Raw genomic sequence first — 21,441 nt, forward strand, 5'->3', positions numbered from 1 at the left:
TCTCCTTCATGATGATTTCTGCCTGGCTTTCTATGCCATGAAATTTCCTACACTCCCAAACCTCCTTTTCCTTCATAAAATGGTTACACCACTAACAAAGATCTTAACCTTCACTGGTACAAATATGACTATCTGGTATGACAAAGTTCTCAAGCATTGTATTTCTCACATATGAAGCACCTTCTCTTTGCACATCAAAGCAAAATATTCACACTACATGACCCGGGATTAGCACAGGTACTGGAGGACATGGGAGATGGAGGATGAGAGTCAGCAGCTGATTCCAGCTTACCCTTCCTAGTGAAGAAAATGCAGTTCAGCTTGCTGCATTGGTAGCATCTGCAGGAGTCTGCCCAGAGGTTCGTAGTTTAGCTGTCCTTGGTATGGGATCTTAACTCATCCTACTTTTATTAGGAAACTAGACTGAGATGCTTAATAGTTTCCTTAACCACATGTTTAATAGCTCCCTATAAACCTTTGAACTTATATAAATTCAAGGTTGTCTGGTGCAACATGGTTGCTCTACTCTAAAAAACAGTTTTTGTACTGTTCCACTTGAATGCAATGGAGGGCTTTGGGGGACTTGCAAGTGAGAATATGCATCCATAGCTCTCAGCTGACCAAATTTTCATAAAATGTGCAAATTTTTACCTCATATTTTTGGTCTGTTCATCACAAATATTGCTTTTTTCTGGCAAGTCAATAAGGGTTGAATTCAATAAATAGTGACATGCATTTGAATTTCAGATTTCATATCTTTCAGAAATTGCACGGTAACACAAAAGCTTGTATTCTAGCAAATTTGTAAATTAATAACAGCAATATTTAAAATTTGACCTATTCTTTGTGCTTTGACCCCTTGTATTTTTTTTTCATTTATCCAGATTTGTTGTACTAAGAGGTTGAGGTACATATGCAACCCAAGTGATAGGGTTTTACTCTACAATAGTAATAGAAACACTAAAATGACATTTTCATTGGATGCCTAAGGAGAACATCTCAGCTTCTATAAATACCAGTCATACATTAAACAGAAGTATACAGTATTACTTTTTAATTGAACTGACATTCTTCACAATAGACAGCAAGTCCAGCTTAGTGTATTGCAGGTTTGGGGAACAGGTTCATCTACTGGCATTTACAAGGTTAATTACTCATTGACAGAGTGATAAAAATCATTATTTGGATGCACAAATGCGTATAACAGCAGCAGTGTCATGATGGATGATCCTGTGACCTCTGCTAATTAACATGTCCATGAACTCTGCTGTAACTCTCTGAATGCGGTTTAGATTTGTCCACTTTGGATCAGTCAACTACATGTGCTAACAAAAATATATAAAACTAACTAAATAACTAATCAACCATGTAACTAATTAATAAATACTATCACTGAGTTGGATAACTAAACTACTAGGGGATGTCATTGATAAAAATCTAAAATTTGACCACCTCATTTATCTTATTGTTATAAGACAAACCAAAAGTTTGGATTACTATACAAGGTCAAACTGTATCTAAAATAATATCGTCTCTTAACATATACCCACTCTTTCCTACTACTCAGGCTCATCCATGCTCCTTGAGTCCTAATATCCACTCAACCCCATGAAATGATACTACAACGCAGGTGCTCTGAAATAACTACACTTCTCTGAAATCCAAAAGAAACAAGAAAAAAAAAAAAAGAAATCTACCCAATATTGCACTGAAGAAAATAGACTGTCTAGAATAATAATATGCACTGACTTTATTTCAACTAAAATGGAATATTGCAGATGAAATAAACCAGACTGATGTGATGCCATAAGATGCCTAAAATAAAATCCTACCAAGACAACATAGATCCTAAAGGCAGAACATGTTATTACATGTAAATCATGGGCTCACTATATTCCATTTATGTAGAAAATATGTAATTCTATTCCAAATTAAATAAGACAAGCTCCTCATGTCAAATGATTCCTGACAGCAAGAAAGTTATCTAGCAATGAAATGGGCAAGCTAATATACTATACCATATGGACTCATCCATTTTATAGTCCTAACAAAATTATATTGTCAGTCAGTCTAAGGAATAACAAATTTCTTTAAGGTAGTAACACAGGCAGTGGGCAGCAGTCATGCTGTCCATACAGCACGGCTTGGCCTAGCCAAAGCATTTCATACCATACCACATACTAACATAATTACAAAGCTAATTGTTTTCCAAACTGATTTCTATATAGTTAATTGGATTGTGAATTGGATAAGGGACAGAACCTTTACTGTGAGGGTGGCAGCTGCATCATCAGAGACCATGAGCGTAACCAGTGGAGTTCCTCAGGCACACGTATTAGGATAGGGTTACCACCTGTCCCACTTTGCGAGGGATAGTCCCTCTTTGGGCAGTTGTGTCCTGCAAAAATATTGTAAGAATGGCAACTGTCCTGAAATATTAGGGCAAAATTATTTCCTATATTTTATGTAATAGTTGCATAACACAGTTATTCTGTATCTGAAACACGTAAATGTTATAAGAAACAGAATAAGCAACTAAAATGCTACAAGAATAAGCTTTTATTTAGGCAAAAAAGTGACGTTCTGTCCCTTGTACTGGCCGTGGGTATGTTTTGTCCTGCAAAATCTGATGTTTGCACCACAATTGTCCCACTTTGGCCATCTGTAATGGTGGCAACCCTATATTAGGACCTCTACTATTTGGCATATATTCCAAATCCAAAATGGTGATCTTTGGTTGACTATGTTTGTGGATGACTGGCTGTCATCCTCAAGCCCCCCTCTGACATGCAAAAGTTACAACTTAAACTTATACATGTTAATAGCTGGCACAGAAAATTGGTTAAAACTAAATGCTAAAAGGTGACATATTTTATGCATTTGATAAATTGTTCCTCAACCCAGCTTATGTAGTATAGACAAACCCCCACACCAAAATGAAAAGATAAGAGATCTTAGAATGTGGCTAGATGATTCCTTCTCCTTTGATCATAATATTGCAACAGTGGTTAGGAACTCCTAGCTGGTGCATCTAATTGCAAGGGTATCCCACTAGATCTAAAGAAGTCTTTACCCCTCTGCATTCTGCACTGATCAGACTCACTATAGAGTACAATGGCCCTTTTGGGATTCATCTTACTAGGTGTGCCAGGTAGTTGGAGAGACCCAAGAGGTTCCAAATCAAAAAAAAAAAAAAGACCACAAGCCAAAAGGACTTGAGCTAACAGGAGAGACTGCAGGCTCTATCCCTGTATTCAGTGTTCTATAGTCTCCTTAGGGGCAAACTGTGTCTTGCTTCTTAGGCCAGTAAGGATCTGGCAGTCCAATACCTCTTATATCGCCACAAATCAAACAGACAAGCACTAGAAAAAGAGATCTGAGTTTGCTGTAGCATATAATCAAATCAAAGTGGAAAGACATTTGTCATAGAATGACTACCCCTTTTCTGGAATCAATTTCCACTTCAGATCAAGTAGCAAGGCACACCCTTTTCTTTTACAAAGTAGTTAGACAATTTGGTTAGTATTCACAAATTTACCTTTAGCATGACTGGCCCATCATTCCTTGCAAAAAGAAATAAAGATAAGTTCTAAGGGTAGGCTCTGGGTCACCTGCCCCATTTGCCTTGTACCTTCAATAATTAACCATGATTTCAATTAATCTTTGTTAGGCATCTTTCATACACCAGAGAGATGCTTAGCAAAGCTGTCTTTTTGCATAATTCAGACTATAAATTAAGCAGCTCCATTTGCTACAAGATAACTGTATACAGTAATGTATAAAGAAAGCATTGTGCCTTTGGTGCAAGTTTTCAATAGAAGTGCTAACACCAACTTGAGCAATGCTACCTGATGTCAAATTTAAAATTTTAACAGCAGGTTCAGTTTTTACCACTAGATTAATGAGCATATCTTTCAGAATTATGATTAAAATGATGACTGATGCAGTGCAGCATTAAACACATACAGGAAGAACATACTATCGATGTAGAAATGCTGCTGTAATGACAAATTCAGAAGACTAATAGGATATACTAAGATTCAGTGGATAGCGAATAGTGAAATGATGGGATATATATTTCTCATTTGTTGATTTGTGGGGTTGTGTGCAATATCTACATAAAGACACACACACACACACACACCCACACACACACACACACACACACACACACACACACACACACACACACACACACACACACACTCACTGAGTAACTGTACATTTGGGGGTCCTTGGATAGTTAAGTGAAACATAGACACAGCGACTGATTCTAGCATTGAAAGGTATTTTTATAGAAAGATTCTTCAAATTATTAACTAACCTGTCACAGATTCTAATATTTAATTTACAGAAAATGGCACCAACAAGTGAGTTATGACTTAGTACTGAATAAATGCGTACTGTGTAAGCAACGTTTTGATTGTACTCCTTCTCACACATGGCCTTTGGATCTACAGATGAAGGCAAATTTAAAAATTCTTTAGTAAATTGATTTTAGCTTCATTTATGAGGGGGCTATTACCATTTTGAACAAGATGCCCCAAAGAACAGATTGAAAAAAATAAAGAAGAGGACAGTATAACTGTGCTTGCTATTGACAGGAAAAGTATGACTCTTTACAGAATTCCTTTTGTCTGCAATTTTGTACAAGTGCAACACAATCTGCAGGATTCAGCAAACTTCCATGCAGGAATAGTTTATTCCTGCATGGAATGAACTGTTCCCGTGCAGCACGGCAGCGCGCCATGCATATTCATGAAGGCACACTGCCATGCTCTAATACGTACATGGGGATGTGTATCAGTCCAGGGGGCATGTCTGAGAGCTGTGCTCTCACAATACACACGCCCCTGCACACCAGAATTGCCGTATGGCAATTTAAAAAGAGCGAGATCGCTTGTCGAACCTCTCAAGCCATTACAGTAAAGATCGCTCGTCACACCTCCCAACCTGTTAGAGTAAGAAATCTGGACAAAGCCATAAAAATGGGGGGGGGGGCAACATTTAAATATTGCTATTACAAATTAGAATGATGATAGAATAACAGGTTTTCCTCTCAACCAATTAGAGTAAGAAATCTGGACAAAGCCATAAAAATGGGGGAAAACTTTGAATTATTGCTATTACAAACTTAGAAAGATGATAGACTAAAAGGTTTTGCATTAGCATGCGTTTTCTGAAGGGTATGACGTCTAAAATGCAAATGTCTGTCATTATTTTCAAACTTCAATCTTTAATGATGTGCCAGAAAGCCAAAAGTTTATGAAAAGTGGACCAAGAATATAAAACAAAAAATCTGGACATACTGTGAAAAGTTATATGTCATCAACGTTTGCAAAGCACAGCCCCCAACAAATAATAGTTTTTTTTTTCACATCTGCAATAAAGTCTAAGTGTAGCTGATGGGGATGTGCCAGTTGCTTAGCTATGCTTAGCCCACCTTAAACGGCACAAGAAGTTAAATAGAAATAGACATCCAATACAAATCATAATGAGATGGTGTAGTGGTTAGAACATGCACTTTACATGTAGTTGCTCATGGTTTGAGCCCCATCAAAGCCATTTCCATTCTGTATGTAAAATCAGTACAATTTTAATTTGTTTGTATATTTATGTATTAAGTAACTTATGTTTCTCAACCAGAGTAGTGTAGTAGGCCCAGATTTGAGGTGTCACTGTACTGAAGTTGTGAAACCCCTATAGAAACACAAGTGTCCCACAGACATAGTCACACAAAATGTAACCAAGGGTAAGGTTAACTACCTGGATGTGACTTTGAGAGTTGAAGATGAATGTTTCCAATCTACTATATACAGGAAACCTACTTTTTCTAACAGTTACATCAGGTTTACTAGTTCTCATCCAAAATATCAAAAGAAGGGCATAGTCAAGGGACAGTTTGTCAGAGCATCACATATGACATCTGACAACCTTGACTATGCCCAGGAATGTTCAATGTTAACTAAGTTTTATTTTTGGAGAGGGAATACCCTTTAGAGTTTATTGAAAATATCAGTAAAGAAGTCAAGGATGGCAGGGAAACTATATACATGCCCATCCTTGGCACAGGTAGTGTGCCAAAATTTTCTGTTGCTAGTGAAGTTCAAGATCTTAATGAAGGTTACAAAACAGTATTTGTCACTGATCATAGTGCCAATTCTGGTGATATCAAAAGAATAGTTGAAGAAGAATGGGGTTATTTTTGTGACATTACAGACCTTATTAATTTATAGATAGACCGAGGTGGCTAAGAAGCTGGCAAAGCAAGGGGCCTGGTAGTAGGGTTTAGAACCACCCTTTGGGAGACAGGAAAGTGTTATGTATATATTTATTGTAAATCAATTGTATTTTTTTTATACACACTTTACACATTTTTTACATTTTTTTATATACACATGTATAAAAAAGGTGGATTTTATACATTTTAATTTGTATGAAAACTATGAAGTGAAAATGTATTGATGGCTTATGTGGGTGTCCTAAGCAGTGAGCTTGCAGTCAGTAGTATTAAAGAGTAGTTTTTTACATATATAACAAAAGTGTTCAATTAGGTGGTTATGAGGTGTGTGCAATTAGGATCATGTGATATTTATTGGATATATATATATGGATGTGTATTTTACTGTTGAAGTTGTTCTGATGAAGTCACTTTGTGATGAAAGCGCTTAACGTGTTTTAAGTGTGAATAAAGGAGTTTTAAGTACACCTAACTGCCTGCATTGTCGTACTGTGAGGACGCCCTACATTTTAAGGAACTGGTGTGGAGTAATTTTGTTTTGTTTTGTGGACTGTTCCTGGTTCGTTTTATATTATTTAGTTGTGGAGCGAGTATGGACTCGCTAGACGAATTGCCATCAATATTTTCCCCTAGACGTGAAGAGATAAGGGGAATGCAGTCGGAAATGGCAATTATGAAAGGCGAGCTTACGCGACTGATAGAGATGATGTCTCAACCTAACCTCAATCCTAGGGCTGTGGACGCCGTATCAGTGACGTCGACATGCGGAGGGAACAGACGTGATGGCTGTGTGGAGAAGGATGGTGTTTGCCATGTCGGGAACGAGACGGGCAATTCTGCATTTAATCGATCGAGGTCAGAAGAAATTGGACACAACCGTATCCCTGCAACCACTAGGAGAAACGGATCGGATGGGGATTTTATTTTGTCCGGTGCCAGGCCTAAGCGGACGGTGCCTAAGAAAACATACGCATTTTCGGCGTATGGGAAAGACAAAGGTACTGTGAAACCGCCACCTTCTAATAATGTACAGGGGGAAAGGCGGTTTAATTACAACACCTTTTTGGATGGACAATACGAATTTGGGGATACAGGGGGTTGTATTATTAGTAACAAAAATGAAGAGTTACTTGGTGAGCAGAATTTAAAGGACACTATTTTTCTCTTTGGGAAAAAGTTGAAGGTTTTAAAGAGTTTACAATTGGACAATAAATATCTTAAGAATTGTCTTGACAAAGGTATAGTTCCCATGGGCCTAAGATTTTTTAAGGTACCCATGGGAGTAATACTAGATGAAAATAGTAAAAAAGAATGTTCTAAACTATTTGATGGGTTTGGGTTCTCATTTATGAAGTTTATAATTGAATGCAATGACCAACGTATATGCATTTTGTTGAATGAGTTGGATAAATTAAACAACACGATTGTGCATGACCTGTTATATGATGAGTGTGAGATGTACTATGAATCACAGTTTAACTGGGTTGCAGGCGTTATTGACAAACAATTTGAACGCAAATGCAACAAGTTTAACCGGGATTTGGAACAGTATAAAAAGGGTGAAGTGTATAGATGGGAGAAGAATGATTATAACAATGGATTTGAAAAACGTAACACCTTTAAGGGGAAGGGGACACACAGTGGGCATCCGAACAACAGAAATACCTATCGGTCCCAAAATCAAAATAGGTATAACAACTATGATACTAATGATTTTTATAATCAACCTAATCATAGGGATTTTTTAGACGAAGGAATGGAAATGGAGGGGGATCGAAGGATGTACAATCAAGGAAGGGATGGACACATGGGGAGAAAAGGGAGAAGGTGACGATGGTATTACAGTCTGGCCCCACAAACCCCCCCCCAGAGATTGTCAAGGTAAATGAAATTGTTAGTTCATTTGATAACTTTCACATCTACAATTATACCGACGTTAAGTTAAGGAAGGAACACTTTACACTTCTATCAAAGGGGATGAAATATATACCCCATGCACCCTTTAATACAGTGGACAGTATTGTAGATGTCAAAAAGTTTGTGAGGAAACTTAATTTAAGCGTGAAATACGCTGGGTCGGAGCAGGTTCAAAATGAGTTTAGAACTACTAGTACATACACACCACCTCTTAATAAGCTGTTGGACACGTTTGAGAAACTTGTAACCCATGACATTTACAAATATAGTAAACGGAGTCACATTTTGAAGAGGTTTAATCTAACTAAGGAAGAACAGGCCACATTGAAAGAATTACAGGAGGATAAGAGCATACGGATAATGAAACCGGACAAGGGGGGAGGGGTTGTACTTTTCCCAGCAAATGACTATAAAAATAAAATAATGGACCTGTTACTTAAATCTGGTAAATATGTGATTTCCTCTAGAAATGAGGTGCATATAGGATATCATAAAGTGGACTTGATGTTGGAAGACTTATTGTTAGAGGAAAGAATAGATATGGAACAGTACAAGTTTCTGAAAGTGGAGAATCCGATAATAGGGACTATTGTCGGTATTCCTAAAGTCCACAAGGACATCCAAGATCCGCCTTTCAGGCCTATTATTTCGGGCAGCCAGGGCAAAACCTTCCCTTTCGGGAAGGTTATTGACAAATGGCTCAAGCCATCATTAAAGAAAATACCACATTTGGTACGAGATTCTTGGGATTTTCTAGGTAGGCTTGACCCGGGATTGGCCAAAGGGGTGAATTGGTTAGTGACTATTGATGTCATTGACCTATTTTCCAACATACCAAAGGAGGAAGGTTTACAGAGATTTCACGAGAGTATTCAAAGCTTAGGAGTGGTAGCCGGTGACAGAAGTATATTGTTACTTGAATATATGGAGACAGTTTTAGCCCATAATTATATCTATTATGAGGGGGAATACCATCAACAGACTAAGGGAGTGGCAATGGGGGCCGCCTGTGCCCCCATATATGCCAATCTTGTAGTATATGATTGGGAAAAAGAATACATCTTTGAGTCTGAATGGTATAAGTTTGTCACTTGCTACCTACGTTTCTTGGATGATATCTTTGTACTTTGGAAGGGTAGTAGTGACGAGTTAGAACTGTTTTGTGGTTATCTTAACACATGTAGTGAGAACTTTAAGTTTACCTTTAACAAAAATAGGACTACCATTCCATATTTGGATGTGAGGATTACAACTGCAAATGGAGAATTTAAGTCCAATATATATAGGAAAGAAACTTTTAGCAATTCCTATTTGCATTTTTCCAGCAATCACCCCTGGGTTCAAAAAAGGAACATCATTAAGGGGCAATGTATCCGGGTAGCACGGATGACCTCCAATGGTAACGACTTGGAGGAAGAACTTGAGAGGGTAAAAAACTTTTTTTTGGAAAGAGGGTATCCTATGGACATGATAAATGATGCCAGCGAGTACGTGAGGAAGGAATGGGGAAGAAAGTACATGCCACTTCTAGGTCTAGGGTCCGGACATTTAAATGTAACCAACAGGGTCCCAAATGTTAGAGGGACAGACAATAGGTTCAAGAAGGCTTGTGTCCTACAGTACTCTTCTCATTGTAGGGATATAAAGGGTATCATACAAAGAAATTGGACTGTGTTAAAGGCTAACAGCGAAATATTAAGGATAGTGGGGACAGAACCTAATTTTGTGCATAAGAATGGTTCCAACCTGAAATGGTTGTTGGAGAGGAAGGTAGAGGTAAATAAGGAAGGAAAAAAGGGGGGAACCAAGAAATGTGGTACTTGCCAGCAATGCCAGCATATATTTGAAGGAAAAGACATCACATTACAGAATTATAATAAAGCTAAAATTACTTTTGCCAAAGGGAATTGTAGGACTAAGAATCTAGTGTACCTGGCCAGTTGCTCCCAGTGTTCCTGCTTTTATGTGGGAAAAACTATTAGATGTTTACGGAATAGAATTTACGACCACTATTATAGTATAAGGAAGAATGATGAGAATAATGCCCTTTGGAGGCACTTGAAAAATAGTGCGGGCTGCTCGTCATTTAAATTTGGAATTTTGGAAGTGGTTGAGGACAAAGTGAGAGGGGGTGACCTTAAAAAGGTGGTGAGCGACAAGGAGGTAAGGTGGCAAATAAGATTAAATGCTTCTGTATATCCGGGAATTAATGACCACATATCCATTAAACCCATTTTGGACAATTGCTGACAGCAATGTATGTAAGGAGTGGGGGGATGGGAGTGGCATATAATAGACCGAGGTGGCTAAGAAGCTGGCAAAGCAAGGGGCCTGGTAGTAGGGTTTAGAACCACCCTTTGGGAGACAGGAAAGTGTTATGTATATATTTATTGTAAATCAATTGTATTTTTTTTATACACACTTTACACATTTTTTACATTTTTTTATATACACATGTATAAAAAAGGTGGATTTTATACATTTTAATTTGTATGAAAACTATGAAGTGAAAATGTATTGATGGCTTATGTGGGTGTCCTAAGCAGTGAGCTTGCAGTCAGTAGTATTAAAGAGTAGTTTTTTACATATATAACAAAAGTGTTCAATTAGGTGGTTATGAGGTGTGTGCAATTAGGATCATGTGACATTTATTGGATATATATGGATGTGTATTTTACTGTTGAAGTTGTTCTGATGAAGTCACTTTGTGATGAAAGCGCTTAACGTGTTTTAAGTGTGAATAAAGGAGTTTTAAGTACACCTAACTGCCTGCATTGTCGTACTGTGAGGACGCCCTACATTTTAAGGAACTGGTGTGGAGTAATTTTGTTTTGTTTTGTGGACTGTTCCTGGTTCGTTTTATAAAACTTAGAAAGATGATAGACTAAAAGGTTTTGCATTAGCATGCGTTTTCTGAAGGGTATGAAGTCTAAAATGCAAATGTCTGTCATTATTTTCAAACTTCAATCTTTAATGATGTGCCAGAAAGCCAAAAGTTTATGAAAAGTGGACCAAGAATATAAAACAAAAAATCTGGACATACTGTGAAAAGTTATATGTCATCAACGTTTGCAAAGCACAGCCCCCAACAAATAATATATATTTTTTTCACATCTGCAATAAAGTCTAAGTGTAGCTGATGGGGATGTGCCAGTTGCTTAGCTATGCTTAGCCCACCTTAAACGGCACAAGAAGTTAAATAGAAATAGACATCCAATACAAATCATAATGAGATGGTGTAGTGGTTAGAACATGCACTTTACATGTAGTTGCTCATGGTTTGAGCCCCACCAAAGCCATTTCCATTCTGTATGTAAAATCAGTACAATTTTAATTTGTTTGTATATTTATGTATTAAGTAACTTATGTTTCTCAACCAGAGTAGTGTAGTAGGCCCAGATTTGAGGTGTCAGTGTACTGAAGTTGTGAAACCCCTATAGAAACACAAGTGTCCCACAGACATAGTCACACAAAATGTAACCAAGGGTAAGGTTAACTACCTGGATGTGACTTTGAGAGTTGAAGATGAATGTTTCTAATCTACTATATACAGGAAACCTACTTTTTCTAACAGTTACATCAGGTTTACTAGTTCTCATCCAAAATATAAAAAGAAGGGCATAGTCAAGGGACAGTTTGTCAGAGCATCACCTATGACATCTGACAACCTTGACTATGCCCAGGAATGTTCAATGTTAACTAAGTTTTATTTTTGGAGAGGGAATACCCTTTAGAGTTTATTGAAAATATCAGTAAAGAAGTCAAGGATGGCAGGGAAACTATATACATGCCCATCCTTGGCACAGGCAATGTGCCAAAATTTTCTGTTGCTAGTGAAGTTCAAGATCTTAATGAAGGTTACAAAACAGTATTTGCCACTGATCATAGTGCCAATTCTGGTGTTATCAAAAGAATAGTTGAAGAAGAATGGGGTTATTTTTGTGACATTACAGACCTTATTAATTTAAAAGGGAAAACCATGAGAACAGTTTTCCATAAGGGGAGAAGCATTAAAAGTATATTGCAACAAGAGATAGGGACCAAGACATTTTCCAATCAATGAAGAGGCACATACAGATGTGGAGCTTGTGTACAATGTAAACATATAGCACATACAGATAAAATTTATATTCCAGCCAGAAACAGATGGATTACTGCATCCAATTATTCCAATTGTATTAGCCAAGGGCTAATTTATTTGAGTATGTGCCAGGTTTGTCTGGGGTTTTATGTAGGAAAAATGGAGAGACACCTGAAGCGTAGGATATATGAACATTTATATGAAATACAAAAACATAATCCTAGCAATGCTTTATATCGACATACCCTGACATGCCAACAAGCCAAATTTGTATTTTTTGTACTTGAGGCACAGTATAGGGGCAACAGAGGTGGTCCACGGGAGACCAAATTAGAATACCGGGAAACCTACAGGCAGGTGTTGCTGCAAGCTAACAGACCACCTGGTATGAATGTCCATATATCCATTGCACCGTTATTAAGGTTGAAAGCTGCTAAATTGTAAATTTTATGTATGCATAATTAAATGTAATATTATATGGTTGTAACATTTTTTAAAAAAATTTTATACTTGTACAATTTTTTTATTATTAAGTGAAGATGAATATTCAATTTATACATATTACTTATACACATGATTTTTATATAATATTCATCATGTACTTTTTAAATAACATTTATACAATATGTTAGTAGTTAAGAATTTAACCCAGTATACACATGGGTCTCAGTTTTTTAGACTTTAAGGATCTGATATCATGATACTAGGTATTTCAGAACGTTTGCCTTTAAAAATTAATTAGAAGGTTCTTAATTGATGAAATTAAATACTATAAATACTATGCTTGTGTAATGAATTTTATATCTGAAGAAGTCGAGGAATTACACTGATGAAAACGTTGTATCAGTTTTTATTGACGTTAATAAAATTACTGTGGTTGCGGTCTCTCTACTATCTGCTTTTGGTTTTGTGTTGTGAATCCTCAGAGTATACTACTGAATGTATAAAGACAAAATATTTGTGAGTAACACATCAAATGTTAGGCACCAAACTCTGACCAGTCTGATGATAGCCCTACAGGTGATAGTTATGTCAACAACATAACACCATAATGTCAGACTTTAAATCATGCACAACAGCCATATCCACATAAACCCTGTTAACCTAACATTACTCCCTCCCCAGAATTCAGCAAACTTCCATGCAGGAATAGATTATTCCTGCATGGAAGTGACCATTCCCGTGCACCACAGCAGCATGCCATGCATATGTATGAAGGTGCACTGCGGTGCTCTAAATCAGACATGGTTCTGTGTGCAAGCATAGGGGGAATGTCCGTGCAGTGCATGGACACTAAATATGCCCCCTGTGCTCAGAAAGTGCTGTACAGCACTTCTGAAGCTGTACTGGCATAATATTAGAGCTTAGCTCTAATATTATGCCAGTATTTCAGTGTCCATGGACACTGAAATACAAAATAGAGCATTTCACTGAAAAAAATGGTAGTAGGAAAGCAATACAGGGAGTGTGTCACAGCCGTAGGGCACTTCTGCAGTCTGCAGAAGCAGGAAATGTGTGCAAATACACACATTAACAAGGGATAAATCCCCCAAGTGTACACAAGCACAACCCCAGCCCCACAAAACAAATAAAGCTGATACTGTACATGTCATGCATCAGCATGAAACATGCACAGAATCTTAAAGCCCAATCATTGCAGTATGTCACAAACACAGTCCCAAGCAGTTGTCACAACACCACAATACACACCCCATAACCTACAGAAAATAATAATATATCCTTGTATATAATGCCCTAAGGGATGTTTAAGTGTAGCTAAATGGGTGTGTACATTACAGAGAGAATGGGCACATCCATCCGCAGGGGATACGTGAGTATGCACAGATACACAATGGGAGAATGGGCATGTCCATCCTCATGGGATAAGTAAATATGCACAGACACACCATGGGGGGATGGGCATGTGAATCCTCATGGGATAAGTGAGTATGCAAAGACACACCATAAGAGGATGGGCACGTCCATCTCCAGGGGATACATGAGTATGCACAGACAAACCATGGGAAGATGGGCACGTGACTCCTCGGGATACATGAGTATGCACAGACACACCATAGGAGGATGGGCACGTCCATCCTCATGGGATAAGTGAATATGCACAGACACACCATGGGAGGATGGACATGTCCATCCGCAGGGAATAAGTGAGGATGCACAGAAACACCATGGGAGGATGAGTACCTCCATCCTCATGGGATAAGTGAATATGCACAGACACACCGTGGGAGGATGGGCACATGAATCCTGATGGGATAAGTGAGTATGCACAGACACACCATGGGAGGATGGGCACGTCCATCCTCAGGGGATACATGAGTATGCACAGACACACCATGAGAGGATGGGCATGTCCATCCTCAGGGCATACGTGAGTATGCACAGACATACCATAGGAGGATGGGCACGTCCATCCTCATGTGATAAGTGGATATGCATGGACACACCATTGGAGGATGGACATGTGAATCCTCATGGGATAAGTGAGTATGCACAGACACACCATGGGAGGATGGACACATCCATCCTCAGGGGACACCATTGCGTTGATCTCCACGGGATCTTAGCATCTGGGATGGTATTTCCCAAAGTGACAGGGCTATGGCTGAATCAAGTGTGGAAGTATGGATAATTCACTGCAAAGCCCATTGCACACTTACCCCTCAAAGGATGGGCACCCTCAGGGACTGAGTTTAGATCTTGGGTGAAAAACTCTTTCAGCAAAAGTATAACTCTGTCCAGGTAGCCTTGGTGTTCTCATCAGCCCTAAATATGATATGAATCTATTTTAGGGTGGCTAAATTAGGTTTGGTAGACCTGTTGAATGAGAAGACACCCTAGAAATAGATGATGGTTAGCTGTGGGAGCTAATAATTCCAGATCAAAAATTATGGGAAAGTTGAATTTTCTTTCACTAAGTCATTGGAAGTACCAGAACAAAAATATAGTAATAATACTGGTAAGGTTGTTTGTGCAGTTTCAACATAAACCTGTTTGTATTTTCTTGCACTGGGAATAAACAGCCATACAGTGTGACTGTCTACAAAACTTTATAATATTTTGTTTATGTAAAGGGGTAATGTATGAGTTTTTTTAGGTGATAAAATGCAAAGTATGTTCAGAGTACACCTGCTCTTAGTTACTTTTGCATTAGAACTGAAAGGCTTCCTAACTTCTAATCAGCTCATGGTAGGCTGATTGGCATATAATTGTAAACAAGCAGTCAAATGTCCTAGTCAGTGACCATTCAAGATATTGACAACGTGAATATTGAAAGCAAACTCTTAAAAGACAGCAAGGTTGTGCCAGTAAGTATGCACTGCAATATTTTAAGGAAGATTTTTTGTAAATGCTGTTAGCAAGGTGCTTGTTGGTGTAGTAGTTTCAGTAGCAGATAGGAGAAATGGGTGTTAGTGCTTTGGATCCCCCAAACATTACCGATTTTTTTTTCATTTTTGCCATCACATGAAACCATGAACTTATTCAATAAAATGATCGCAGTGCCAGCCAAAACTATTTTCGGCTGGACTTTGTCCTGCTGATGTACTCTGCGCTGTCAATTTATACTGTTCCTGCAGGATTTATTTATTTGTTCATTCATCTATTTACTTATTCATTCATTCCAGTTGGTGATAAGGCAGCATATGTTTATTTATTTATTCATTTATTGTTTTAATTCCAGTTGGTGGTAAGATGAGGTAATTATTTGTTTATGTATGTATTTATTCAATGTTCTGATTTTGCTATCTTGAACTGTCTCTGAGTAGGAAGTGCGACAACTTGTGTACAATTATATACTATTTGACCTTAATTTTATTTATTTGTTCATTTATCTATTTACTTATTCATTCATTCCAGTTGGTGGTAAGTGGCATACATTTATTAATTTATTCATTTATTGTTTTATTTCTAGTTGGTGGTGAGATGAGGTAATTATTTATTTATGTGCACATTTATTCAATGTTCTGATATTATCTTAACTGTTTCTGAGGATGTGTGACCGCTTGTGTAGAGTTATATACTATTCGATCTTTTATTCATCATTCAGAATTTGGGTTACTGAACTTAATGTTCTCTTGTCATTATCTTAAAATGTCACTGACTAGGACATGAAACTGCGATTATATGCCATTCAATTTCCTATGCTTTGATCAGAAATTAGGTTACTGAAGTAAAACCTAAATACTTTTCTTGATAAAAGTACAATTTGTGAAGTTATAAATATGTTATTTGCCTTCTGTGTGTGTGTGTGTGTGTGTGTGTGTGTGTGTGTGTGTGTGTGTGTGTATATATATATATATATATATATATATATATATATATATATGTGCAAAATGAATCTAAAAATTAGCTGTCTACATGCCTTCATCACTGAAATTACAAAGTAGCTGGCATCCACAACTGACAGTCATGTCATATTTACATAGGAATTTAACTAGAATAATGTATACTGTTTCAGAAAAATGGCCTAATAGTGATACATGCTACTTTCAGGCCTTTTGTATGCAATATGCTTTACAGTGTTACACATTCTGATTATAGCAAATATATTTGTATGCCATGAGCTATGACTGACAGTGCCATTAACTATTAGAATTATGTTGGCACTCTGTTCATAGAATATGCAAATATTTATTTCTGAAAAAAAACAGATATAGAAAATTTTAAATGATAACAGTAAAACACAGTTTGACTAGTGAAAAATTAAATATATGTTCTCAAGATGTATCAGTTTCTTGGCTTAAAATAAACGCATATTCACGTTTTATCATAATCAATTATCCATAAAATGTCTAGAGTAAAATCTTTGTCCATTACAAAGATATGATCTTCTGCAACTAGAATCAAATCCAAAGCAGAATGCCCAAAAGACATTCACAAATGATAATATTTCCATAACATTCAGTTTGGAAAAGAAATGTTGAAATTAGTTTTCTATATGGTAACAAATACATAATTACTCCAGAATAAAATTTATATTGAGGTATCATAGTATCAAACCTGACTATAATATGTATTTCTGCACAGAAGTAAAGCTTCAAACAGGAAAAAGAAAGAAAAGAAAATTACCATATTATAACTAAAAATATAACTTTTCTATGTCATTTTCTGAAAAGTTTATTAGAATATGCACATTCATTTTGTAGTTACTAATTTTTAAGGCCCAGAAACAGCAATATCCATGAAAAGTCAGTAACAATATTAATATCCTTTTTTCAACTCATACTGCAACTTTTGATCCCCTTCTATTTTACTCTCATTCTTCTGCAGTTAGAGAATACACTGCAGACAAATTACCATGCCATGCTAAACTGTCACGTGGCTTGTGAAGCAATTCTCTGATATAGTTACCAGGTTCTTTTAACAAGTAAAGTAAAAACACAAACTGGCATTGACATCGATCTGAAGAAAAAGTCTACAGCTCTTGAAAATAGTTGTGCAGACGAAATCTCTCTTTCCCATTCGTGGCTTAATAAAGATTCCTTTTATTTCACCTGACTTGTGTTTTTATATTATCTTACTTCAGTGATACAGCCATCAGAGGCTTACTTAGATAAATATTACTTAAGTAATACTTATAGTTAGTTTTATTATAATGAGTCGGCCTGAACAAGTCATTAATTTTTCTCAATGTTGAAGCTCTTTTTCTTGTATTTCCAAGGTAAATAACTCAATAAACATAAAATGTATTACATTATGTACCTTATATATACCAAAGAATGCTGGTAACAAAAAATGCCAGACAACTGTCCAGTTTAAATAACACAATAAAGCTCTACTCCCCTGAAAGACAACTAAGATTAAAATATATCGCTGCTTGCCATAATAAAATCTTAAATTCTTCATAGGAATCCCCACACTCAAACAACATTTCTGAAATTAAGAACTCACTCTTTCTACTACTAAAAAACTGAACAAAATAGAAAATCCTTCAACAAGAAATTAAAAATGTCACCCAAGAGAAAAATACTAATGTTCCTGCATCTTCCTAGGGTGGACTGCCATAACAGTAATATATTTAAGTTCTTCTTATCTCTGGAAACATCCTAACTGTACTCCTTTCCTCACTTCTGATTTCTCATTATAATAACTTCTCATAATCCCACTCAGCTTTATATTTCTTACTAGTACTTTCTTTGTAATATTATTTTTCTCTCTTCTTAGAAGGACCTATACTGAACCTAATATAGTCCCATAATGTAAACTCTTTCTCTGTATAAATATCTCGTTTAAATATATATATATATATATATGGGTCCATATCTATTCATCGAACTGTCATTACAGCGACACGCACTTCATCGACACGAAAACATCGACTCTTCAGATCATCGAAATGTCAGGTAAGCTATCCTCCCCCTCGCAGGACCCATGGTAGCACTTGTGGCTATATGTAAATAACAACGTGTGTAGGGAAATTGTAGGTAATGATGTGAACCATTTGTACCAGAAAAACAAGTGCTACCATGGGTATAGCTTACCTGAAATTTCGATGATCTGAAGAGTCAATGACAGTTCGATGAATAGATATGGACCCATATATATATATATATATATATATATATATATATATATGTGTGTGTGTGTGTGTGTGTGTGTGTGTGTGTGTGTGTGTCTCTCTCTCTCTCTCTCTCTATATATATATATATATATATATAGATAGATAGGTAGCTATAGATATGTGTGTGTGTGTGTGTGTGTGTGTGTGTGTTTAATTATTGCATAATATGTGGAGCTTTTCTCACCAGGCCTACACTGAAAAGGAGTTTGTGCTAAATCCTGTCATACTATCCCAGTAAACAAAGGGAAAAAATTAATAAAAGGCTAAATTACTAAATAAATGAAAAATACTTATATAGTTACCTATACAAATAAATGCCTGATGATTCATTCTGTGTAAGGTACTCTCTAATTACAGGCATTCTTACAGAAACAGATGGGTAAACATTTTTCATGCAAGTAATCTTTGCATTCCAGTTTTCACTGCCTGTCTGTCTGTCTCACAGTAGTAATGTGACAGTTTTCAGAAGACAAATTATCCTTTCCTGTTATAATTATTTTGTCTAATATAAGTTATATGCAGATATATTCAACTATGTGTGTGTTATTCTCATTGCAGATGACATTGTTAATATTTAATGTTTATTTTGTTTAGGATTGTAAAAAATAGCCACCAGATAAGTTAATAAGCAAAGATAAAGAAACAAATGAAAAAACAAATTCATTTTATTATTGCTAATCTAATTATTTTTGAGTTCATGAAACTTTTATTGTTATTGAAATATGTATTTTCCTATACTGTGTGTCATTATCAGTTTTGCAGAAATTATCTTTAGGCAGAATTATATTTTCTTATCCATCATTTAATTATTTTAATGATTATAACATTTTATTCAGCACATAATTTTGTTTCCTTTATTATATATTTTTCCAGTCACACTACGATGTGTCCTTAATTTGATGCGTATACTGAGTGTAAAAGTTACAATCTGCTATTAACATTAACTTGAATATATGATAAAAAGGCTAATCTGCATAATTTTGTTTTTATGTTAAGGGAGTATTCCATGACAAAGGAGTTATTTTGTTATGCACAAGTCTATATCAGGCCCTGAGTATAAGTTCTAGTGGAAGTTGCTGTGGGACAGAGGAAAAATCCGAGGAGGCCTACCTGAGAGTTCACAAAGTCAGCACCGCAGTATACATGTTTGAGAGTGTGCAGTACCCAAAGATGTTTCTCAGGATGGAAGGAGAACACTGCGATGGAAAAGTAAGTTCTTCATAAAACAGATTTCAACAAAGGAAACAGCACTGTGAAGCTAAAGGTAAACTAGCATTGTTCAACTATACACTTGAAGCTATTAGCTCCAGATGTATAGCTACATGCTTAGGCTGTAAGGCCATATTTGTCATTTCTTTTATGCCTTCTTATGTGCAGAAGATGATCATGATGATGATGATGATGATGATGACAGCTCTACTCCACTGTTTGTGCCATGAGAATACAGTCCAAAAAAGTCACAAGTACCAAGCAAGAGTCCAAAATGCCAATATGACCAAAAAAAAAAAAACAGAAGAAGCAGGAACTCGATCATTTGTGGTTTATTCAGAAGGCAGAATGTAAAAAGCAAAGCTTTCGAGTTGCATCAACTCTTTCTCAATGCAGATAAAAGACATCCATTACACTCAACATTTATATCAAAAACCAGCCAATTAGTCACATGATTAATTGCAATCAAATTAATATAATTTAAACTAGCCCTAAAACATTTAAACCAACATCACACTTTATTTAAAAACATTATAAACAGTAAAACAGTAAAACAACAATATAACATCATACAAACTCTATTTTTAACTTTAAAAATGGATTAAACAGTATTTCTTGTATTTAAACCTGGGTGGCTTATCTGCCCTAAAGTAATCTATCCAATTATATTCTGCAACTTCATTTCTTACCACAATGTTGCCCCCTCTTGAACTCTGTTAGTTTTAAGCCAATGACATATTTGCTATGTGTATTGCCAGAGTCATTTCTCCCATCTTCTGTTGGAGACATGTTATCAGTTCAGCATTCTTATATTACAGTGGAGTGATTCTAAAAGCTCAGATTATCTTTCAGGAAGTATATATTTATTTGTAAAAATAAATGAGCAAAAACTGGCATCCCAAGAATTAAGTGCCTCACAAGAAAACAGCAAATTCAGAGGTAAACATTTATTTGGTTACCTCTATATATTTATTTGATTTCACATGTTTACTCAAAGTAAGAGAATTGCTATAAAGATATTTCACAATCATAACCCAGGTCATGAACCAGAAACATAGACAATGGCATACAGAAGACCGTGTGATGACATATAGAACAGTAGTGACATACAAATCAAATTAGTTTGGATTGCCCTATACTTTAGTTAGAAATTTTACATTGCATCTGGAACTAATGATGAATGTTGTACATTAATATAAAAGATCAAGAGCACGTAGAGAGCATGTGGAGTTTCTTGACATATAGTAAATGAAGGAGTGCCATTACCATGTCAAGCAAAACATGTAGAACGTACAAACAGCAAGTAAAGACTTTCATTAGAATTCATTACTGTTTATAATAATCTTAAGTATTTAATCAAACAGCATTTTCTACAATACTTAACATATTACTCAAAGATAAAATCAGTGAATT

General features: G+C 36.2%; 1 protein-coding gene across 1 annotated transcript in view; it reads left to right on the forward strand.

The window, feature by feature from the left end:
- RP1 (RP1 axonemal microtubule associated) overlaps positions 1–20,043 on the forward strand; it is a 652,673-nt gene extending 632,630 nt beyond the window's left edge. The window contains exon 14 of the mRNA XM_044065894.1: positions 19,816–20,043. Coding sequence (XP_043921829.1) covers positions 19,816–20,043 — 228 coding nt within the window. The remainder of the gene's footprint in view (positions 1–19,815) is intronic.
- Positions 20,044–21,441: the final 1,398 nt, after the last annotated feature.

Source organism: Protopterus annectens, chromosome 3.part0, assembly GCF_019279795.1.
Source record: "Protopterus annectens isolate FY-2018-M chromosome 3.part0, PAN1.0, whole genome shotgun sequence".
NCBI lineage: Eukaryota > Metazoa > Chordata > Ceratodontiformes > Protopteridae > Protopterus > Protopterus annectens.